Source organism: Neoarius graeffei, chromosome 2, assembly GCF_027579695.1.
Source record: "Neoarius graeffei isolate fNeoGra1 chromosome 2, fNeoGra1.pri, whole genome shotgun sequence".
NCBI lineage: Eukaryota > Metazoa > Chordata > Actinopteri > Siluriformes > Ariidae > Neoarius > Neoarius graeffei.
This window is the reverse complement of record NC_083570.1, coordinates 14604505-14629334: the sequence shown is the minus strand read 5'-3', so window position 1 is coordinate 14629334 and position 24830 is coordinate 14604505. Positions and strand designations below refer to the sequence as shown.

Here is a 24830-nt window from a genome sequence, read left to right as displayed (position 1 = left end):
CCGGTATTTGTCTGCTTGATGAAACACACTATTTTAACCAATTTATTTATTTATTTATTTATCTGGAATAAGACATACTACAATGCTGTGTTCTAAGATGCCAGGTGATGCATAGCTTTTGGGGTGACATTTTGAGCAGTTAAAAACAGTTTAATTCTGCCCCCAGAGGTTTAACTGTTTTGCTAACTGTCTGTACGAAGTCTCAGTGAGCTTAATAGAGGTGTATGTTGAAAATGACTGAAATTCCCCTTAAAGTTATATATGCATCTTTGCCCTGCAGGATGTGGATAGCGTCAACACTCGTGGAGTCCAGATAGGAATTTTAACGGTTGTTGAGGACGACGTTGCTACCACCAACACAGGTGCCAATGTAAGGTGTTTTGCTTTGATTATTGAGGAGCAGATTGTTCTTGATGACCTCCCTGACCTTCCCACTGCTATGGCCCTCCTTTTTGGATTGATTTATGCTTTGAACATGAAGTATCCAAAGGAACTGAAGTACATGTTCGAAACCATTCAAAAAGTTTTCATGCACCTTGATACCAAACTTTCTGCAAGGGTACAGTCTTTCAGAAACAAAATGCTGAGGTGCTGGACTGTGAAAACAAGTGACTTTGTGTGTTGCTTGCGTATATTGCTGGTTAGATTAGCATAGTACTCTGCAGCACTTGTACAGTTATGGCAGAGGTATCTTTATTTTAGGTTTTTACTGCTTTTCTGTGAGCAATGTTTTGTTTTTGTTTTTAAGGCTCCAGTGTAATGTATGTGTATGCACAGTCAAAATGGCAGTGTTGGTTCTTTTAGGTCACAATGTAAAGGTTCTGGCCATAAGGGAGGTAAGCGTGTTTGTTAGTTAACCAAGTAAACTTCAGCATTTTCATTATTGTGGTATACGTATTCTTAAACCTGATTATTTTATGTTTCCAGTGTAATAACTGCACAAAAACGTTGCAAATGTCAAAATAAATAGTTGTACTTGGTTTTACTTAATTCACTGTATCTACTGTCTGTCTTACATACTAGAGTGATACATTAATTGCCTTTTCTCTCTTAATGTAGCTCAGTAAACTTGAAGAGCTTAGGTTAAACTTCAGTTTAAAGGAAGCTGTGCATACTTAGAAATATAACGCAACCAGCTGCAAAGCATTTGTAAGTTTTCTTGATTAAGTTACCATGCAGTTGTACTAACTTGCTTTTCAAAGTTGGGTTGATAGTTTACCCAACTCCTTGTTTCAATTTAAGCTTAATTACATGTATTATTTGCTTGCACTTGCAATGTCAGGATAAACAGACGAGGACCCAAGAGCGCAAGTTAAATGTTGAGTTTTATTGATAGCAGGGGAAAGGGAGTTGGGAGGATGTGCAAAGTTCAGTGGCCAGAGGACTGAGAGGCAGGGATGGCTGGTGGGAGCATGGTGGTGATGTCTGCGGTCTCTCATCCAAGTACTAACCAGGCTCGACCCTGCTTAGCTTCTGCAATCAGATGGGATCAGGCGTTGTCAGAGTAGCATGGCTGTAAGCTGACAGCACTTGGGTTTCAAGCAGTCCCTCAGCAGACAGACAGGACAGCACAGCACAGCAGGCAGAAATTAGGGAACAGGCTGGAACACAGAGTCACAGATCAGGTAGCAAGATTAGGGACAGAAATGCAGGGTCAGGTTACCAGGACTGAAGAGTTGATGGAGTCAATGCCTTGAAGATGATCTGACACTGAAGCTTGGGAGGACTGCAGTTAAATACCCACAGAGGAGGAGCAGGTGATAGGCAACAGCCTATGACAGCTACTGAAAGTTAATAAGAGGAGGAGTATGCGGGCATGGCAGGTAATACTGAGTGGAGAGGAGTGGAATTGTTACCTGAAGAGAGGAAAACCACAGGTAGGACCATGACATGCAAAGCAAAGTTGAGGAAACTTAAAACACTGCTTTGTGTGAACTCAACGTGTAACTTGGACTAAGTTGGCACAACTGTACAGGCCTAGTTGAGTAAACTTAAAAAGTTTAGTTAAGAAAACTTAAAAATGCTTCGCAGCTGGTCACATTACATTTTTAAGTTGACCTAACTTTTTTCTTTTTTTACAGTGTGGTCAAAGGGGCTATTTGGGGTTGGGTGCACAGCCTGCTCTAATTTTAGCCCTCATCCTACATTGTGTTGCACACATACAAGATATTTTTGACAAAAATTTTGAGAGTAATTAGAGAATCCTTTAGTGAATCAATGCTTTGTTACTGCTGCTATCATCCCACCTTTTGACACTGGTCTTTCCCATGCGTCAACTTAGCTTAATATGGAAACATGCATTTGGGGAGACAAGGTCGACCGTCTGGGCTTGCCCAGACCCCATCTTTAATACTACACCCTTCTTTCCGCCACGCAGCCTTTTCCTCTGCTGTGGCCTGCTGCTGGAGGTCAGAAACCTTTAAGGGAGGTGTAGAAGGATTAGTTGAAAGCATTAATGAAGTTGGGGCCCTTGTGGCTGCCTGTTTTGCTGCTGCATCAGCTCATGCGTTACTTAGAGAGACTGGATCAGATTTGTTAGTGTGTGCATCACACTTGCATATAGCAAGAGCAGATGGGAGTAGGACAGCATCCAGTAGGTCAGAAACAAGCTTGTGGTGGGCTATGTGTGTGTCTGAGCTGGTCAGGAAAGTTTCCAGATTGTGCCAAATTAAGTCATGTACTACACCAAAGGCATATCTGCTATCTGTGTAGATAGTGGCCGATTTACCTGTTGCATGTTTACATGCTTCTATCAAGGCATATAGCTCTGCTGCTTGAGCTGACAAGTGACTAGGTAATGCTCCTGCTGTGATTAATTCTTTGTCTGAAACTACAGCATAGTCCACTTGATTTTTTCCTGTTTCTGGGTGTCGTGATACTGACCATCCACATACAGAATCATGTCTGAATTCATGAATCGTTCATCCTTGAGTTCCAACCTAAGGGAACATAATTGGTTAATAAGTACCACGCAGTCATGTGGTTCTCCATCCTCCTCTGTAGGGAGTAAAGTAGCGGGGTTAAGGATAGTACAATGTTTTACTATTATGTTCAGCATGTCAAGCAGGACCGTGTTATATCTTATTGAAGTAGGGGGGAGCCTGTAGTGAGTACAAATGAGTCCAGGCTCTGTTTGAGCATTTGGTTGTAAATGGTGGGTGACTCACAATACTCTTGGCACAGACGTGTGAAGGTGTAAGGCTTGCCATCAAATATAAATGCAAACCAGTATTGACTGTCTTTGTGTACTGGAATGCTGAAAAATGCATTTACTAGGTCCACTACTGAAAACCATCTACTATCAGGTGGCACTTGACCTAGAATGGTGTAGGGGTTCGGGACATCTGGTGCACGCTGTCTGACAGCTGCGGTCACTGCTTGTAAGTCTTGTACAAAATGCCACTCATTGGGTTGGGGAGGTTTTCTGGCTTTCTTTACAGGAAATATAGGTGTGTGCACTGATGAGTCCGGGCAAGGGACAATTACTCCTGCCTGCAACAGAGACTCAAAGACAGGCCTAATGCCTTCTATGGCCTCTGGCTTTAGTGGGTTTTGTGTATGTCTAGGTCTAAAATCTGACTTGGGAGTTATCACAACTAGTTCAGCATGCTTCATTAAACCCACATCGTGTTTACCTGTGGCCCAGAGCTCTGGTGGAATCTCTACCAGCCTAGGATGGACTTGGGCTGGGGAGACGTCTCCTGGAACGCTTGCAAAAGCCCCCACTGAGCACGTGGAGAGCTCTATGCTGCGCTATACATGTACTAGCATAGAGAGAGATTGTTTAAAGACATCCTTTTCTTGATTATAAAATACAGAAGGATCCATTGTACTAACCCAATCAGAGGCTTTTTTACTCACACACCCTCGAAGCCAACGTCCCACCTCCTTCCATGGGACCCCCTTTGGTTTGGCTAAAGAAACGTGGGGCATGGACGATGGGACATCAAACAGCTCCTTTTGGCAGCATCTAGGGAATTTGGTTATGCCCTCCGATTGAATCCAAGCACAAATGTCTGTGCAGTGCTGTAATTCAACAGAACATGCACAATATTCTTTTGACCAGTGTAAATCTCTAAGGCGAATACGTTCTCGCTCGCAGGTGCCTTGAATCCATACTCTCTCATATGCAGCATCCTTTCCATCATGCACGTGGGCCATGCAGTGAAGGTCTGTATGCTCCATATAGTCAACATCATGTGCTACAACTCTGTCATGTGCTTGCTGTACGAGGTATTGAGTTACATGAGTTAAAGTGTCTGGACAGAGCTTCCACTCATATACATAAAAGGGAGATTTTGTTCATGTAAAACACACGTCAAGGTGATATGTGTCACCATAATACCCTCTGGGGATGATGTAAGAACCAAGCCAAACTTGCACATTAAATCTCGCCCAAGTAAATTAACTGGACAGGAAGAGGAGATCAGGAATGAGTGCTCCACTTCCTGTCCATCTTCATCCTGACATGATACAGGTTTTGAGAACCTTTCTACGACTGAATGGCCTGTTGCCCCCATTGTGCAAATTGATCGAGAACTTAGTTCAAATGGTAAATGCAATTCTCCCTTTTTAATGACTGAATGGGTAGCTCCTGAATCTACCAGGAAATTAAACTTCTTTCCCCATATTGTCAGCCACATGCATGGAAGCTGAGTAAATGGGAAGGCTGCATATTTAAGGAAAGATAAATTTTCATCACCTTGCTGCGTTTGGAGGTCATGTAGCTGTCTAATGTTATCTGTGCGATTAGACTGGGGTGTATGTTCTTGTATAATGTGAACTACCTGATTGGTTTCGTGTTGTGTGTTACCTCCTCTGTTCTCAGACGCCTCTCCATCCCTCTCCTCTGCCCATCAGTCAGCTTCGGGTTGCTCTGCCATACACTCTCTCGCAACGTGTGCCGTTTTCCCACAGTTGTAACACACCAGATCAGATCTATTAACTCTTTGCAATCTTTGTCATGTCCATTTGCACTGGGAAGGCCTGTTCTAGGCATGCCTTGAGCGCGTTAATGGCTTCCACATATGCTGCATTATTTGCCTGAGTCCACTTGGGCTCCACAAATCTGAGATCTTCAGTTGGGTACGCTTGAGAGACTTTGCTCCAATCTATGCCCATCTTGGCCATAAGTAAGCATCTCAGTTCATATATGGTAGGTCTGAATTCTCTGCAAAAGATCAACAGCTCTTCCCCAAACTTCCTTCCTCCCACTTCATGCACGTTAGGGAGGTGTGTTGTGCTTTCCTTGATATCTGCCAGAGTCCATGGGCGCTGAACCAGCATAGGCCCATCTGTCCCTGCCACTTCCACCATCAGCATGTTCAATGCCTTGTTGCCATCATCCTCTGGATGTGAGTCTGCTGCGTGCTCTTTAGCTTTTCTCTGTTTCCTTGTCATCAGTGGCGATGGTTCGCTCTGACAAGGTGTCGTGGGGTAGTCCTCGTATCTGGGTGGTGGATCTGTGACCTAGGTGCCAGGGCCTGCGGGGGAGGTGCGCTGGGCATAGGTGATGTGAGGACTGGGGCTCCTCCCTCTGCTACTGGTGGTGTTGTAACAGGAACTGGTGGGTCATTATCATCTGGCTGTGGTGGTCGTCGTCTCAGTGGGACGGAGTTGAGGTTAGGATCAGCCTGCAACTTAGAACTTAGAAACAGATGAGGGCCCTGCCTATCGTTTTTCTCTCTTATGTGCCTCACTCTGCCAATCTCCAAACGCTTTCCAGTTCACTAAAAATGCCTCATTCTTTTTTTTGTCTAATTCATCTTTCTCTTTCTTATCTAAAGCCTTTTTTAAGCCTTCCAACTACCTCATACTAAAACTTCCCTTTTCGGGAAACCCACTGTGGCAGCGGGGGCGTGATCAAGCGCCGGTCTGTGACAGGAGGGCGGAGTCAGGGAAGGTAAGTGGCAGAATCACGTCACCTGAGAGCAATTAACCTCTGTTTGTGTGTCTTCCAAGTGACTGCACCCTATATCAGGAGGGAGAGCGAGAGCAGAAGGAGCTCATCCCTGGACGAGACGCTGATATGTGTGTGTCTCTGTGCGTCCGAGATTGTTAGACTGAAAAGTGTGGCAATAAAAGCCTTGTTTCACCTGATCTCTGTCCTGCCATCCTCTGTGCTCCACCCACCCACAGGGAAAATACTACAGTGGTGCTGAAACCCGGGATCGTGGAGCACCAAACCAGCAGCCCCATGGAATCCTCCCCATTCGCCGATCTGGTCCACGCCCTCGCCACGGCTCAGCAAAGCCAGCACCAGGCGCTCGTCACGCTCCGAAAGGAGCAGGAGCGGCGCTTCGAAGCCCTGGTGCTGGCCCAGCAGGAAGATCGCGAGGCGTTCCGGCATCTCCTCGCGTTGGCGGGGTCCACCAGCACTCCGGCCGCGGGCCCGTCTCCCCTCATTGTCACCAAGATGGGCCCGCAGGACGACCCCGAGGCGTTCATCACGTTGTTTGAACAGGTCGCCGAAGCCTCGGGGTGGCCGATGGAGCAGCGCGCGGCGCGCCTCCTCCCCCTGCTCACGGGAGAGGCACAGCTGGCCGCGCTACAGCTCCCCGCCAACCGCCGGCTGGCCTACGCGGACCTCCGCCGGGCCGTCCTCCAGCGCGTGGGGCGCACACCGGAGCAACAACGCCAGCGCTTCCGCGCGCTGCGACTGGAGGAAGTCGGCCGGCCGTTCGCGTTCGGCCAGCAGCTCCGGGACGGCTGAGGGCCAACAATCGCGACGCCGAGGGAGTCATCGACCAGGTGGTACTGGAATAGTTCATCGGCCGCTTACTAGCTGGAACCGCGGAGTGGGTCCAGTGCCACCACCCGGCGTCGCTGGATCAGGCAGTCGAGCTGGCGGAGGATCATCTGGCGGCTGTCCCGGCGGCAGGACAGCAGATGGCATCGTCTCTTCTCCCCTCATCTCTCTCTCTCCCTCCCTCTCCTTCTGTGTCCCGTCCTCGCCCCATTCCCCCACCGCGGAGGCGGGGGCCAGCACCACCCCAGCCGGCCCGCCGCACCCGCGGTGCCCTCCCGTTTCTCCCTTCTGTGTCTGTCTCTCCCCCACCTCAGGTGAGTGAGCCCCAGATCACCAGTGCAGAGGGAAAGCCCGGGCCGGTTTGCTGGCACTGCGGGGACCCGGGCCACCTTCAACAGCAGTGCACGGCAATGGGAGTGGGCGCGGTGGTTCGGATCCCCGACGCGCCAGAGGCCGCCCTCGATCGGGCCGGAGCGTATCGCATACCGGTGAGTATCCAAGGGGCTACATATCAGGCGTTGGTGGAGTCTGGTTGTAATCAGACCTCAATTCGCCAAAGCCTGGTTCAAAACAAGGCATTGGGGGGAGCACAAGGGGTGAAGGTGTTGTGTGTGCACAGGGATGTTCACAGCTACCCTTTGGTGTCGGTCCACATTATTTTCAGAGGGGAAAAATTTATAGTGAAGGTGGCGGTTAATCCTCGCCTTACCCACTCGTTAATTTTGGGGACTGATTGGCCGGGATTTCAGGGTTTAATGACGCACCTAGTAGAGAGTGGGTCCTGCCATTTGACAGGGGGAGGTCCCGGTGTCGCTTTGGTGGGAGCAGCTGTCACAGAGCCGTCTACGTCATCTCCGCGTCAGAGTGAGGAGCCGCCGGCTCCTCCTCTCTCTATTGGGGAATCCCTCGCGGATTTCCCATTAGAGCAGTCACGAGACGAGACTCTGCGGCATGCGTTTGACCAAGTGAGAGTAATCGATGGTCAAACGCTCCCGCCGAACGCCACCCCGTCCTTCCCCTACTTCGCGATTATGAAGGCTAGATTATACCGAGTGACGCAGGACACTCAAACTAAAGAGCGAGTCACGCAGCTTTTAATTCCGAAAAGCCGCCGGGAATTGGTATTCCAGGCGGCTCACTTTAATCCCATGGCTGGACACTTGGGGCAGGATAAAACACTAGCCCGAATAATGGCCCGATTCTATTGGCCGGGGATTCGCGGCGATGTCCGTAGGTGGTGTACGGCATGCCGCGAATGCCAGTTAGTAAACCCAGCGGCCATTCCAAAAGCGCCTTTGCGCCCTCTACCGTTAATCGAGACCCCGTTTGAGAGAATTGGGATGGATCTCGTCGGGCCATTAGATCGGTCAGCACGAGGGTACCACTTTATATTAGTTCTGGTGGACTATGCAACGCGATACCCGGAAGCCGTGCCTCTGCGCAATATCTCCACACGCAGTATTGCAGAGGCACTCTTCCGCGTCATCTCCCGAGTTGGAATCCCGAAAGAGATTCTGACCGATCAAGGCACTACGTTTATGTCATGAACACTGCGCGAACTGTATGGGTTATTGGGGATTAAGCCGATCCGCACCAGCGTGTATCACCCACAAATGGACGGTTTAGTAGAACGATTCAACCGCACCCTCAAAAATATTATTAAGAAATTCGTAAGTGAGGACGCACGTAATTGGGATAAGTAGCTCGAACCCTTGCTGTTCTCAGTGCGAGAGGTCCCCCAAGCCTCCACGGGGTTCTCCCCGTTCGAATTATTATATGGGCGTAAGCCGCGCGGCATCCTGGACGTGCTGTGGGAAAATTGGGAGGAGGGACCTTCACAAAGTAAGAACGAAATTCAGTACGTTATGGACCTGCGCGCAAAACTCCACACGCTCACCCACCTAACTCAGGAGAATTTGCGGCAGGCCCAGGAACGGCAAGCCCGCCTGTACAACAAGGGTACGCGCCTTAGAGAGTTCACTCCGGGAGATAAGGTACTCGTACTGTTGCCCACGTCGAGCTCCAAATTGATTGCCAAGTGGCAAGGACCCTTTGAGGTCACACGGCGAGTCGGGGATGTCGACTATGAGGTGAGGCGAACGGACAGGGGTGGGGCGCTACAGATTTACCACATCAACCTGCTTAAACTATGGAAAGAGGAGGTCCCCGTGGCGTTGGTGTCGGTAGTTCCGGAGAAGGCGGAGCTGGGGCCGGAGGTTCAAAAAGGGACATTGGCATCACATACCTCTCCGGTCCCCTGTGGAGACCACCTCTCCCCGACCCAACTCACGGAGGTCGCCCAGTTGCAGATCGAGTTTTCGGATGTGTTCTCGCCCCTGCCCGGTCGCACTAACCTCAGAGCACCACATAGAGACACCCCCGGGGGTGGTAGTGCGTAGCCGCCCTTACAGGCTACCCGAACACAAAAAAAAGGTGGTTCGGGAAGAACCTCAGACCATGCTCGAAATGGGCATCGTCGAGGAGTCCCACAGTGACTGGAGCAGCCCGGTGGTCTTGGTACCCAAGGCCGACGGGTCGGTCCGGTTCTGTGTGGACTATAGAAAAGTCAACGCGGTGTCTAAATTCGATGCGTACCCAATGCCTCGTATTGATGAGTTGCTCGATCGACTCGGCACTGCTTGCTTTTATTCGACACTGGATTTGACGAAGGGATATTGGCAGATCCCCTTGACTCCCCTATCCCGAGAAAAAACAGCCTTTTCCACACTGTTTGGTTTACACCAATTCGTCACCCTTCCGTTTGGGCTGTTTGGGGCGCCCGCGACGTTTCAGCGGCTGATGGACAGAGTCCTCCGCCCTCACGCCACGTATGCGGCAGCGTATTTAGATGACATATAATCATCTATAGCAATGACTGGCAGTGGCACCTCGAACATCTGAGGGCCGTCCTTGGGTCGCTGAGGCGAGCGGGGCTCACAGCCAACCCAAAGAAGTGTGCGATTGGGCGGGTGGAAGTACGGTATCTGGGCTTCCACTTGGGCAATGGGCAGGTGCGTCTCCAAATTAATAAGACGGCAGCAATTGCGGCCTGCCCGAGGCCCAAGACCAAAAAGGGGGTGAGACAGTTCCTGGGGCTGGCTGGCTATTATCGCAGGTTTATACCTAATTATTCGGACGTCACCAGCCCGCTGACTGATCTCACTAAAAAGGGGGCACCAGATCCAGTCCAGTGGATGGAGCAGTGCCAGCGGGCTTTCTCAGAGGTAAAGGCTGCACTGTGTGGGGGGCCACTTCTACACTCCCCTGACTTTTCTCTCCCTTTTATGTTGCAGACCGATGCGTCGGACAGAGGGCTGGGGGCGGTTTTGTCCCAGGAGGTGGAGGGGGAGGACCGCCCTGTCCTGTATATCAGCAGGAAGCTGTCGGTGCGTGAGGGGCGCTACAGCACCATAGAGAAAGAGTGTCTGGCCATCAAGTGGGCGGTTCTCACCCTCCGGTACTACCTGCTGGGGCGCCCTTTCACCCTCTGTTCGGACCACGCGCCCCTCCAGTGGCTCCACCGCATGAAAGATGCCAATGCGCGGATCACCCGTTGGTATCTGGCGCTCCAACCCTTTAATTTCAAGGTGGTTCACAGGCCGGGGGCGCAGATGGTCGTGGCGGACTTCCTCTCCCGTCAAGGGGGGGGAGTCGGCTGCAGGCCGGACGGGCGCCCGGCCTGAGTCGGGCGGTGGGGGTATGTGGCAGCGGGGGCGTGGTCAAGCGCCGGTCTGTGACAGGAGGGCGGAGTCAGGGAAGGTAAGTGGCAGAATCACGTCACCTGAGAGCAATTAACCTGTGTTTGTGTGTCTTCCCAGTGACTGCACCCTATATCAGGAGGGAGAGCGAGAGCAGAAGGAGCTCATCCCTGGACGAGACGCTGATATACGTGTGTGTCTCTGTGCGTCCGAGATTGTTAGACTGAAAAGTGTGGCAATAAAAGCCTTGTTTCACCTGATCTCTGTCCTGCCGTCCTCTGTGCTCCACCCACCCACAGGGAAAATACTACACCCACATTCTTTTACCCAGATATCACACTGTGCTAGAGAGTCTTCCTCATAATTAACTCTCATGAACGTTATGTTAGGACTATTATATGAACAACCAGAGCGCCTTATGTGCCGTGTTGTGTCTTTGTTATGGCACAAACCCATTTTACTTTAAAAAATTATTTGACTCTTTGTTACAGAAAAAAAAATCTTATTACAACTGTATGCATAGAATAATGAAATAAAACTTGCATTCACGGTATATGCATAGAATAATGAATAAAACTTGCATTCATGGTATATAAAACTTGCACCACCCATGCTGCGCGCGCACACACACACCAGAAATCTCTCACTCTTGTGGTGCAAATCGCACACACACACACACACACACCAGAAACCTCTCACTCGTACAGAGCAACTCGCGCGCACACACACACACACACAGAGCGCCTTGCAACTGTGTTTGAGAAGAAAGCAAAGAGAGAGAGAGAGAGAGAGATCAGAGTAGACAAAGGAGAGCACACCAGTGTATATAGGATGAGCCCGGTGCTCTTATTATCTGTGTAGTAATTATCTGTGTAGGAACAATTTAATGTGCCATGGATGATGTTCAATGACTGAGAGTCAATGGCGGATCTGTCTTTTGCTGGCAACTACCCATCATAAGTTACGTCATTACCCAGTACAGCCAAACTACCTCTTTCATTAGTTTAACCAACTTGCTGTAAAACTGTGACCACAGGGGACCGTCACTGCATCCTTCAGTAGATCCAGACACACTGGACAGATGAAGTGGTCCTGACCTACTGAAATACTGGCTTCAGCCATTTTCCTGAACTTACACAATGAGAGAGAGAGAGAGAGAGAGTTTTGTTTCCTGTGAAATGCGAAGTCATTTCCTTGTTTTGTGTGTAAGTGAGTGAGTGAACGAGTGTGTCTTGAGAGAGAGAGAGAGGAGGGGCACAAAGACAGTTTATGAAAGTTCCTCTGTTAACCATTTCTTGGACACAGTTTTTACTGAGGCAAAATAAGAACCTCCAAACTGCACAATATAACATTTTAACCTGTCTATATACATGTACCCTTCATAAATTTACGATGCCAGATCTTGTAATAAAGTACGAAAAATAAAATTCACAATATTTGTGAAATGTGATGACAGCTACAGCACTGTGATGAAGTCTCTTATGGTACATGTACGAACCCCATTTCCAGAAAAGTCGGGATATTTTCCAAAATGCAATTAAAACAAAAATCTTTGATTTGTTAATTCACAGAAACCTTCATTTCACTGACAAAAGTACAAAGAAAAGATTTTCAATAGTTTTACTGACTAACTTAATTGTATTTTGTAAATATAAACTAAAAAAAATTTGACGCCTGAAACACACTCAAAAAAAGTTGGGACAGAGGCATTATGACCACTGTGTTACATCACCTTTCCTTTTAATGACACTTTTTAATCGTATGGGATCTGAGGAAACAAATTGTTGCAGTTTTGCAATTGGAATTTTTGTCCATTCTTGCTTGATACAAGACTTCAGCTGCTCAACAGTCTGTGGTCACTATTGTCCGATTCTCCTCTTCATGATGCGCCATACATTCTCAATAGGAGACAGATCTGGACTGCCAGCAGGTCAGTCAAGCACATGCACTCTGTGTCTCTGAAGCCACATTGTTGTAGCCCGTGCAGAATGAGGCCTGGCATTGTCCTGCTCAAATAAGCATAGACTTCCTGAGAAGAGATGTTGTCTTGATGAACATGTATCTCTAAAATCCCAATATATGCCCCAATAGATCAATGGTACCATCACACACAAGCAACGCACCCATGCAGTGGGCATTGATGCCCCCCATACCATCACAGATGCTGGCTTTTGCATCTTTCTCTGATAACAAACAAGATGGTTGTGTTCACCTTTGGTGCTGAAAACTCGACCGAAAACAAGCTGAAATGTGGACTCATCTGACCACAGCACACATTTCTGCTGTCTTTCAGTCCATCTGAGATGAGTTCAGGCCCAGAGATAATTAGCAGTGTTTCTGTATAGACTTGATGAATGGCTTCCTCCTTGTGTAATAGAGTTTCAGTTTGTATTTCTGGATGCAGCGGCAGACTGTGTTAAGTGATAACGGTTTTCCGAAGTACTCCCGAGCCCATGTGGCTATATTTGTCACATTAGCATGACGGTTTCTCAGGCAGTGCCACCTGAGGTCTCGAAGGTCACACATTCAACAGTGGTTTCAAACCTCGCCCTTTACACACTGAGATGTCTCCAAATTCCCTGAATCTTTTCACAATATTATGTCCTGTAGAATTTGAAAGACTAAAAATCTTTCATTGAGAAATGATCTTTTTGAAGTGACAAAAAATTCTCTCACAAATTTTGGCACAAATGAGTGAGCCACAACCAGTGTTTTAGTCGAGCCACTAAACCTCGAGTCCGAGTCCAGTCTCAAGTCCCCAGTGTTCAAGTCCGAGTCAAGTCCAAGAAAATCAAGAAAATTTTGAGTCGAGTCCGAGTTGAGTCCACTATTGATCCAAGTCTAGTCCAACAAAATGACACGGCTGTCACACACAAACACTCTCTAAAAGACGCTAGCAGTAGGTAATATTCTGTTAGCAATGGGATTCGCGAAGAACAAGACTCCAACCAGACCATTTGACGGTGGCTGTTGCTGCCTTTATGTGGAAGCATCTCTGCTACTGTGCTGGACTAATGTTACTGGCGATTTATAGGAAGAAAAAAAAACAACATTCACTGAGAAAAATATTTGAGGAAATGTTAATAATTTAATAACATTATACACTTGATGTATTGCTATAATTGAGACAGTCAGTAGACAGATAATATAATGAGATACAGACAGAAGAACAACACATTACTGCGATTCATTTTCATTTCCTCTGAGATTACATTATGATAAGTTTGTGGAAGTGATACAATGATCATTAATCTAATATTAAGAAAAACTGTAAAGCTGGAAAATTACATTTGAATATTTAAAAAATGATGTGCCAGCAATTATAGCAGTTATTTATGATAATGCAGATTAAAAAAAAAACAATGTTCTGATACGTATTTTTATATGATAGTCACATTTATAATATTAAATCTCCTAAAAGACAAAGGAATGAAGATCTAACATTATAAATAAATATTAGGAAATCTAAAAGAAATGACTCATATTACATCTTTATTGGAATTAATCAAGATATCTAAAAGTAAAGCTGTTCATTTTAATAAAAATATTTTATGAATGTTTTATTATTTTATTTAATTCAATATTGAATATTTTATTATTATATTTAATTTTAAAATATCACATCATTAATATTTTATTTTGGATCACACAATCTCACAGTTGATCCATGACGAAGTAAATTGAACCCAGCGTATAGAGGCTGAGTGAATGTGGTGTGGACTCTGTGGAGGAGCTTCATCGTGTCAGAGACGCTGTAGAAGGACAGAGTTCCTGCACTGTGATCCACATACACTCCTATTCTGGAGGGGGATGGAACTCTGAGATCAGTCTTAATGCTGTTGTGATAGAAAAAGAGAGAAGAAGAAGAACACTGCAGACTCCAAGACTGATTGTTGAATCCAAACCAACACTCTTTACCCCGACCTTTCCTTCTGATGTCTTTATATGAGACTGATATGTACACATATCCCACACCGCTCCACTCCACCTCCCAGTAACAGCGTCCACACGCTCTCTCCTTACACAACACCTGATTGTAGAAGTCAAATCTCTCTGGATGATAAAAGTACAGCTGATTTCCCCGACTGCGCATCACCACTCTGTTCTCAGACAGAATGAGGTGATAATTTACTGTGTTGGGATCCAGAGTCAGATGACAGAAATCTAAACACATGAGAAATGTGAACGTTAGATATTAATCACAGCATAGATTTATGTGGAGAGTGAGACACAGTGTGTGTGTGTGTGTGTGTGTGTGTGTGTGTGTGTGTGTGTGTGTGTGTGTGTTTTACACGTACAGTGCAGAAAATCTTCTCTGCTCTTTGGTTCTGAGGGTAAAATCATCTGAACTGCTGCAGCTGTGGAGACACAGAAACACAATGGAGATGAAAAATCAGGTTCTGTAAAAGATGGAAACAGTTTAAAGTGATACAAAACGTGCTTGTGATGTTTGTATTGTTTGTGATGTTTAAGTTGATGTGTTCGACTTACCGCGATTTCTCTGCAAGAGGACAGGGAGATCCCAGAGCCTTTGATCTGTTTGAGAATGTACTCCTTGTCGTTGTCTCTCTTTACTGTGCTGCAGAGAAAGTAAAGATTTCCCAGCAGGACGATTTCTCTCACCATGTTCAGGGATTTTGATGAATTCCTCCTGGCAGAATTCCTCGAGTCTCTTTTTCAGATCAGAGAGAGATTTCCTCACTCCATCAAATGAGAGATGTTGATTGACAGTGATGCTGGGTGAGTCCTCACGTCCAGAAGAGACACAGAGAGACTGGAAACTCTACAGAGAGAAAGAAACAAACATCATGGAGAAGGAGAAAGGTGGAGAAATATTCATGAGATTATACAGACAGGTGTGTGTATTACCTGGAGGAAATGGATGTGATCGTGTGTGTGTGAAAGCTGCTCCAGCTCAGTGACTCTCCTCTGAAGATCAGCAATCTCCTGCTCCAGTTGCTTCAGGAGTCGTTCAGCTCGACTCAGTTCAGCCTTCTCCTGATCTCTGATCAGCTTCCTCACCGCCGAGCGCTTTTTCTCCATGGAGCTGATCAGCTCAGTAAAGATCCTCTCACTGTCCTCCACTGCTGTCTGTGCACTGCGCTGTTAGGACACACACACACACACACACACACACACACACACACACACACACACACAAGATTTAAAGCTCCTCTATCATTCCCTCTCTTACTGGGACTGTAAATGACTCGTTGTCCATGTTGTGTGTGTTTCTAGGAGCAGCTCTGTCTCTGCTCACTGCTCACCTTTATAGTGTTCACAGCCTGTTTCAGCTCCTGCACCTTCTTCTGCTTCTCCTGGATTCTCTGCTGGGATTTCATCTGCTCCTCCTTTAACTCACTCTGTGAACATTTAGCTGTTTAGTTTTTTTTTCTTCACTTCCTCCTGCATCTTCTATATACATGAGCTCACACCCACACGGCTAATGTTGTTCTAATTGACAGAGGAGAGATCTGGCCCAGTTATGCTGGCGTAGAGCATCGGTGGGATTTAACCCTTTACCCCTTAAAGCAGTTGCTACACCCACCCTTGTATATGTATATACTGTTCACCCTTAGAACACATTTACAAGAAAAAAAGTCTAAAGACAAGGTTTTGACAAGGTTTTAGACAAGGCGTCATATGTCGTCATTATGGGATATACACGGGGTCGTCATATATCGTCAGTAAGGGGTAAAGAGTTAAACTCATCATCTCCTGACTGGAAGGTGAATGTTTTTTGCTGCATCATTCAGGAGGTTTAACTGTTAATGAGTTTATCACATTTTACACAGCAGTGTCTCGAGCTGTTCTGTAAAGCGAGTGTGTACTGTGTGTGTGTTTAATAGTTGTGGCTTGTGTGCACATGCTTAAGCTGTAAAAGTCTGGATGATGGTGCCACACCCAAGATTTGCCCTCTGAGCAACAATACATTTAACATTCTCTTAATGGTGTTATATTCCACTTTAATAATGCTTTAGTACATTTATAAATCTTTCTGATGAACACACAAATGTAAAATTTTTAAACCTTTGATTAATTTGTAACCAGGTTAAAACAGCTGATTGTAGACACGAGTAAAATTAGCAAGAATTGGTTCTAAAAATGTCTCTAAAACATTCTCACCTGTTTTTCAGTTATTTCTGCTGCAGCTGCGACTGTATCATGACCTCTGTGTTCATGCACCGTACACAGATAACAGATGAAGCTTTGGTCAGTACGACAGTAGATCTCCAGTATTTTATCATGCCGAGAACAGATCATCTTTTGTAGATTTCCAGAAACTTCGACTAACTTGTGCTTTTTTAAAGCAGGAATTTCAAGATGAGGTTTTAAATGAGTTTCACAAAGAGAAGCCACACACACCAGGCAGGACTTGACGGCTTTGTGTTTTCTCCCGGTGCAGAAATCACACTTCACATCTCCAGGTCCAGCGTAACAGTGAGCAGGAGAAGCAGCTTGGACTTCAGTCTTCTTCTTCAGTTTCTCCACCACTTCAGCCAGCATATTGTTTCTGCGTAGAACAGGCCTTGGACTGAAAGTGTCTCTGCACTGAGGACAGCGATAAACTTTGCTCCTATCATCATGATCCCAGCAGTCATTAATACACACCTTACAGAAACTGTGACCACAGGGGATCGTCACTGGATCCTTCAGTAGGTCCAGACAAACTGGACAGATGAACTGGTCCACTGAAAACCGATCTACTGAAATACTGGCCTCGGCCATTTTTCTGAACTCACACCCTGAAAGAGGGACTTTGAGTTTTGTTTCCTCTGAAATGCGAAGTCTGTTCCTGTTTGTGTGTGTGTGTGTGTATGTGTGTATGACAGAGAAGGAGGGGAGGAGGAGCACAAAGACAGAGTTCATGAACGTTCCTCTGTTAACCATTTCTTGGACACAGTTTTTTCTGGGGCAAAATAAAAACCTTCAAACTGCACAATAGAACATTCTATACATCCATGTGAAAAAAATAAGTACATCCCATGAAAACTGTGAAATTGTTGATGTGGCAGCAGGGGCGTGGCCGAGTGTCAATCTGTGAATGGAGGGCGGAGTCAGGGAAGGTGAGTGGTCATGTCACTACACCTGTTGTCAATTAACATGTGTTTGTGTCTCCTCCAGTGACCGCACCATATAAAAGGAGAGTGAGAAGGGGAGGTCGGCGCCGAGGTCTTGCTAGTAGCCTGTGTGTGTAGGTGAGAGAAAGCGTGTGAGTTGTGCGCTGAAAAGCAATAAAGAAAACAATCAAGGATGTAAATAACCGCCTGCCGTGCTTCTGTGCTCCAGCCACATCAGGGTCTTTCTACAGTTGACTTTTCTAAACACATTAAACAAGCAAATGTTTCACTCTCTTTGAGACATGTAGATAAACGCCATATACACCAATAAATGACACATAAAATTGACATTTTGTCATAATTTTCATAATTTAAATAAAAAATATATATAAATAAAAAAGTAAGGGCACCTTGGAAAAAAGTATGTACACCCTTACATTTATCACACTTTCAAGTCCATAAAACTAGAACCAGGTGTTCCAGATTAGGTGCCATTGATTAGAACCTCCTGCAGCTGGACGTGCAGGTGGAACCTGTCTTATTTAAACTTGCCATCTAGGGTCTGGTATTCTCTTTGCTTTTGAAGTGTGTGGTTTCATCATGCCAAGATCTAAAAAGTTCCCTCAGGACCTCAGAAAAGTGTTGTGGGTGTCTATGAATCTAGCAAGGGATTGAAAAATATCTCTGTGAGAAATTAATAATTCCACTGTAAGGAAAATCATGTACAAGTGGTGTCGTTTTCAAACAACAGCCAATTTGTCCAGGACTAGCCGCCTCAGCAAATTCAGCCCAAGAGCAGACCATTTGATGCTCAACAAAGTCTCTAAGAATCCCAAAATTTCATCACTGGATCTCAAGGTAACTCTTGCACCTGTTGGTGTCAAAGTGCACACATCTACAATCAGAAAGAGATTGGACAAATTTGACCTGCATGGGAGGCATGCCAGGAAAAAGTGTTCACTATCCAAAAGGAACATAAAAAGTAGACTACAGTTTGCTAACAAACATAGAGAAAAAGACAAGGCCTTTTGGTCTCACATGCTCTGGACAGATGAATCAATTGTAGAGTTGTTTGACCACAGTAAGAATGCACATGTGACGCATACAAAAGACAGCTTTTCAGGAGAAAACCTCATACCATCTGTGAAGCATCGTGGTGGAAATATTATGGTTTGGTGTTTCTTTGCTGCCTCAGGGACTGGGAACTGTGCATTCATGGATTTAACTATGAATTCTGAATCCCACCAAAGAGTGCTTGAAGATAATGTGAGGCCATCTGTCCAAAAGTTGAAGTTGAACCAGAGGTAGACCTTTCAACAAGGTAATGATCCTAAGCACACTAGCAAATCCACCAAGGAACTGCTCAAAAAGAAGAAATGGAGGATTATGGAATGGCCTAGTCAAAGCCCAGATTTGAAAAGGGTAGAACATACAAGAAAACCCTCAAACATCTTACAACTGAAGGAATTTTGCATGGAAGAGGGGTCAAACATTTCAGCAATATGATATCAGACTGTTGGACGATTTGGAAAAACACCTTCAAAAAGTGATTTCTTTTAAAGGGGGCAGTACTAGCTTTTGAAGACAAGGGTGCACTTACTTTCTCCACAGAAGAATATTACATCTATTGATATTTTATTGAATAAATCTACTGATGTTCTATTGAATAAATGACTGAAAGAGCTCATTTTCCCTGCTGTTTTGTTCAAGTATATCACCTTTATCTGGAGGCACTGTCTCAAAAGGGTGAAATGTTTGCTTGTTTAAATATGTTGAGAAAAGTTTCCAATTTCCATGGGATGTACTTATTTTTTCACATGACTATCCATGTAAGCTTGTACACTGGTCTGTGCAAAACTTGTATACATTTTCCAAGGCATCTATTAATAATCTAAAGACCTCCATACTAAAAGTACATCCTTAAGTACATCCATTTAACAATTGATCTGTCTTCATAAATTGATGACTAATAAAGACAAACAAATAAAAAAAATCACAAATATTGTGATGCAGATGCTTTCAAATATAAAAAAATGAAAACAGTATACATACCTTAGAAGAGGAGAGGGGAGAAAGAGCCGAGAGGGGAGAGAAAGAAGTCGAGATCCAGCACAGAGCTGTTTATGTGTGTGCCTGTGTGTATGTGTGTGTCTCAGAGTGAGACTGGGAAGCGATAAAATAGCTGACAAGTGAACGCTGAAAGTGAAGTGAATAAAACAGTAAAAGTACGTAGGCAACCTGGCTCCATCACATTAGTCTCTCAACCCCCTGATGTGTCACACTGGTGCCAAAACCTGGGACTGATGCTGAAGCACCATCCTGGAATCCTTCAATTTGCAGACCTCGTCCATGCTTTCACCACTGCTTACCAAATCCAACACCATTGCTTATCACCATGCACATGGAGCAGGAGCCGCGATTCCTGGTGCTGTTTCATGTCCAGCAGGAAGATTGGCAGGTGCTTCGGAGCCTGATTGCATCAGCAACTACTCCAGCAGCCAATTCCACAGCAGCTGCAGGCTTTCCCCACATCACCCTCACCAAGATGGGGCCTCAGGATGATCTGGAAGCCTTCTTGGAGCAGTCTGAATGAGCTCCTTAAACTTGGGGTGGTTGGAGGAGCAGCGAGCAGCTTGGTTATTGCTGCTCTTGTGTGGAAAGGCCCAGCTTGCGGCACAGCAGTTGCCCACCACCAACATGCTGGAGTAGCTCGACCTGAAACAAGCCATTGGGCTGGCCACATCCCAGAGCAGCACCATCAGTGGTTCTGCACATTCACTGTGGAGGGGGTGTGCCAGCCATTCGCATGTGCCCAGCAGCTCTGCGATGCCTGCCATTGGTGGTTGTGGACAGAAGAGTGCAATGCTGATGAGTTCATTGATTTCTATCATTGAGGAAATGCTGAAAGAGACAGTATGAATTGCTTCACAACGTGTGATTGTGTATGTGGTCTATTTGAAGTCTCTGTGGTGGTTGTGGTCATGGGACACTGGTGTGAACAATCAGAAGCACCGGGAAGCTGAGCGTGTAAGAGCTTGGGAATTCGATTCCGTGTAGGCCATGTTTGGATGTAAAGTGTGCTTGTGGGAATTGGAATCTCCTGCTGACTCTGGTGTGGATGTGACCGAGCCCCTAGAACCCAATGCAGAGGATAATGGTGATAATTTTGAGATAATGTTGAGAGATTATCACTCCATTACAGTTCAGTGATCAAAACTGTAAATACAAGAAGCAGTGAATCAGAAAAGCTTTGCACTAAGCTCGGTATATTTATCAGGACAGACTACAAGGGTCTGAGGCTGTTGGCTTGGAACAGGATGTTGGTGATGTGCACTTTAAACAATGCTAATCTGTTTTGTTAATTTTCCTTTGCTTGTTAGCTCCATTATCAAACCTGGTGATTTACAGTAAAAACAACATTCACTGAGAAAAATGTTTGAGGAAATGTTAATAATTTAATAATATTATACACTTGATGTATTGCTATAATTGAGACAGTCAGTAGACAGATAATATAATGAGATACAGACAGAAGAACAACACATTACTGCGATTCATTTTCATTTCCTCTGAGACTACATTATGATAAGTTTGTCAAAGTGGTACAATGATCATCAATCTAATATTAATAAAACTGTAAAGCTGTAAAAGTACATTTGAATATTTAAAAAATGATGCGCCAGCAATTATAGCAGTTGTTTACGTTAATGCAAATGTTTTTTAAAAAAAATAATGTTCTGATCTGCATTTTTATATAACAGTCACATTTATAATATTAAATCTCCTACAGAAATGACTCATATTACATCGTTATTGGAATTAATCAAGATAGAGAAAAGTAAAGCTGTTCATTTTAATTTTAAAAACATCACATCATGAATATTTTATTTTGGATCACACAATCTCACAGTTGGTCCATAAGAATGCAGCCAGAACCCAGCGTATAGAGTCTGAGTGAATGTGGTGTGGACTCTGTGGAGGAACTTCATCGTGTCAGAGACGCTGTAGAAGGACAAAGTTCCTGCACTGTGATCCACATACACTCCTATTCTGGAGGGGGATGGAACTCTGAGATCAGTCTCAATGTTGTTGTGACAGAAAGAGAAAGAAGAAGAAGAACACTGCAGACTCCAGGACTGATTGTTGCCTCCAAACCAACACTCATTACCCGTCCCTTTCCTTCTGATATCTTTATATGGGACTGATATTAACACATATCCCTTACCGCTCCACTCCACCTCCCAGTAACAGCATCCACACACAATCTCTAGTACTTTATCATGCTGAGAGCAGATCATCTCTTGTAGGTTTCCAGAAGCTTGGACTAACTTGTGCTTTTTCAAAACACGACTTTCAGCATGAGGTTTTAAGTGAGTTTCACAAAGGGAAGCCACACACACCAGACAGGACTTGACAGCTTTGTGTTTTTTCCCAGTGCAGAAATCACACTCCACATCTCCAGGTCCAGCGTAACAGTGAGCAGGAGAAGCAGCTTGGATTTCAATCATCTTCTTCAGTTTCTCCACCACTTCAGACAGCATATTGTTTCTGCATAGAACAGGCCTTGGAGTGAAAGTGTCTCTGCACTGAGGACAGCGATAAACTCTGCTCTTATCATCCTGATCCCAGAAGTCATTAATACACACCTTACAGAAACTGTGACCACAGGGGATCGTCACTGGATCCTTCAGTAGGTTCAGACACACTGGACAGATGAAGTGGTCCTGACCTACTGAAATACTGGCTTCAGCCATTTTCCTGAACTCACACAATGAGAGAGAGAGAGACACACACACACACACACACACACACACAAAGTTTTGTTTCCTGTGAAATGCGAAGTCATTTCCTTGTTTTGTGTGTGAGTGAGTGATTGAGTGAGTGAGTGAATATGAGAGAGAGAGAGGAGGGGCACAAACACAGAGTTCATGAAAGTTCCTCTGTCAACCATTTCTTGGATACAGTTTTTAATGAGGCAAAATAAGAACCTCCAAACTGCATAATATAACATTCTAACCTGTCTATATACGTGTACACTTCATAAATTTACAATGCCAGCTCTTGTAATAAAGTAGGAAAAATTAAATTCACAAAATTTGTGAAATGTGATGACAGCTACAGCACTGTGAAGTCGTCTTGTACACGTACTAACCCCATTTCCAGTAAAGTTGGGATATTTTCCAAAATGCAATAAAAACAAAAATCTTTGTGTAGCCTGGGGAAACTGAACCAGCACAGGACACAGAAATATCTTTTTGGGGTCTTTATTCTGAACCAAAAGAATGGTTGGTGTTCAGATAAAATAAAAGAAATAAAAGTTTCAAAATAAAATTCGCAGACCGTCCTCTGCAGTATCTACAGTTACCGTATAAAAAACAAAATGAGTAACACCTAACACTATAACAGATGGCTGAAATCAGGATACTAGCACAAAAGTGTACAAAAATAAATGTATCAGGCTAGTGCAACCGAGTGCTAAAATAACTGTTAGGCAAACAATGGACTGCAAAAATAACTATAGTGGCTCGACCCTGTGACACAAAGAGCCCACAAATTCACAGTTAACAATCTTACATTCACAGATCAAAATATTACAATGAATGTGGGGCGACACGGTGGTGTAGTGGTTAGCGCTGTCGCCTCACAGCAAGAAGGTCCTGGGTTTGAGCCCCGGGGCCGGCGAGGGCCTTTCTGTGTGGAGTTTGCATGTTCTCCCCGTGTCCGCGTGGGTTTCCTCCGGGTGCTCCGGTTTCCCCCACAGTCCAAAGACATGCAGGTTAGGTTAACTGGTGACTCTAAATTGACCGTAGGTGTGAATGTGAGTGTGAATGGTTGTCTGTGTCTATGTGTCAGCCCTGTGATGACCTGGCGACTTGTCCAGGGTGTACCCCGCCTTTCGCCCGTAGTCAGCTGGGATAGGCTCCAGCTTGCCTGCGACCCTGTAGAACAGGATAAAGCGGCTAGAGGAGATGAGATGAGACAATGAATGTGCAGAATTATAACACATATAATACTAACTTGTGTATTTGTCCCAGAGCCCAACCAGCATTAATGGCGGGACAGTAGCCATATTACAACCATTGAGTCTCTTTCATCTGCCAGCGTCTAACACACAGACCCATCAGTGTATAACATTGCACAGTCTGTAAACATGCATTAATTTTAAACATATATCACTTGATATTTCACGTAAACAGTAATACTTACAACATATTTACCTTCATTAACAGTCCAGCAACATCTGAAAAGCGTAGCGGGTCTGCATCACAGTAAGCAAGATGGCGACTTGCGGTTTTCAAAGACCATTCTCTAAACAGTTCCCCAAATTGAGACAGTGCCATCTGGTGGCATTAGTAACCAGTTACATTACATTTTCCCACCCGGCTACATTCTCCCCTGCTATAAAGGCAACGTCCTCTGTCACTTAATTAACACACTTAACTTCATTTACAGCTTCTCTAAAGAACACAGCACCCATACTGGTCAACAACTGAGACAGTGCATCAGGACTTAATGTAATAGTATTACAGATTGACATAGGGATGTGATGTGGGTTTGAATGCACCCCAGCATTTGTTCTCTGGGTCCGGCAAGGTGCTGGAGTGGGTGCAGCCACCTCAATGTCCTTTGCAGATCTACTGCAGGTAACAGGAGCAGTCTGTTCAGGCTCCATTCCATGTTCAATGACAGATGGTGCAGCAACAATCATCTCAACACTGTCCACAGGTCCTGAGACCTCACTGTCCTGCTCAGAAATCTCACCCCTGTCCATCTCCTGCCTTTGGTCCAGATTTGGGTACATGGTTTCTTCCAGTACCACATACTCAGGGTCTGCATCTGAGTCATCTTTTCTCACTTCAGTGGGAGGTGTCGCTACAACAGTCGGGACTCCACTTTTCCTTGTCCTGGGGGTAGGAACTGGACCAACACCCTTTTTACTGGCCCACCCTCCACTGGCTCTACCATGTGTGTGCTGCCCTGAACCTCCACAACCCTGTAAAAAGTAGGGCTCCAGGCATCTTGGATTTTGTTTCTACCCTGGGGCCAGTGCCATAGGTAAACTAGCTGACCTACTTCTACAGGGGGACAGTACACTTTGTCCTTCTCAAGTTCAAGTCTTTCTGCAGCTTTTTGTTCAGCATACTGCCTTGCTCTGCTGTGTGCCTCATTTAAGCGCTCCTGATGGACCACTAGCCAGTCATGTTTCCTATCCAGCACTTGTTCCTGGCCCAGCAAAGCATCTACAGGAAGGTGTGGGTGCACCCCAAACATGAGGTAGTATGGGGAGTGACCTATTGTGGCATGGGGACTTACATTGTACTG

The 24830-nt window shown here is 45.4% G+C and overlaps 1 protein-coding gene and 1 long non-coding RNA gene across 2 annotated transcripts; both read right to left on the bottom strand.

Annotated features, from left to right (window-relative positions):
* Positions 1 to 13808: 13808 nt before the first annotated feature.
* LOC132881438 (E3 ubiquitin/ISG15 ligase TRIM25-like) lies at positions 13809 to 17258 on the bottom strand. Its single transcript, XM_060913894.1, has 6 exons — positions 16573 to 17258; positions 15714 to 15809; positions 15301 to 15549; positions 14938 to 15229; positions 14745 to 14804; positions 13809 to 14610 (listed from the first exon to the last, which is right to left on the bottom strand). The coding sequence occupies exons 1-6, from the start codon at positions 17173 to 17175 to the stop codon at positions 14081 to 14083; spliced, it is 1830 nt and encodes a 609-aa protein (XP_060769877.1). The 5' UTR covers positions 17176 to 17258; the 3' UTR covers positions 13809 to 14080.
* Positions 17259 to 22195: 4937 nt separating this feature from the next.
* Positions 22196 to 23918, bottom strand: LOC132872093 (uncharacterized). The gene is made up of 3 exons (XR_009651382.1): positions 23726 to 23918; positions 23526 to 23612; positions 22196 to 22265 (listed from the first exon to the last, which is right to left on the bottom strand). It is a non-coding gene; the product is annotated as an uncharacterized LOC132872093 (long non-coding RNA).
* Between the last annotated feature and the right edge of the window lie 912 nt (positions 23919 to 24830).

What these genes read in the sequence shown, in the direction of transcription:
- LOC132881438 (XM_060913894.1), bottom strand. Translation starts at nt 17,175, where the DNA reads ATGGCCGAGGCCAGTATTTCAGTAGATCGGTTTTCAGTGGACCAGTTC. An exon ending in CAGAAATAACTGAAAAACAG is followed by an intron (nt 15,810 to 16,572) that starts GTGAGAATGTTT and finishes AAATGTTCACAG; the next exon opens with AGTGAGTTAAAGGAGGAGCA. An exon ending in CCTCTTGCAGAGAAATCGCG is followed by an intron (nt 14,805 to 14,937) that starts GTAAGTCGAACA and finishes GTGTCTCCACAG; the next exon opens with CTGCAGCAGTTCAGATGATT.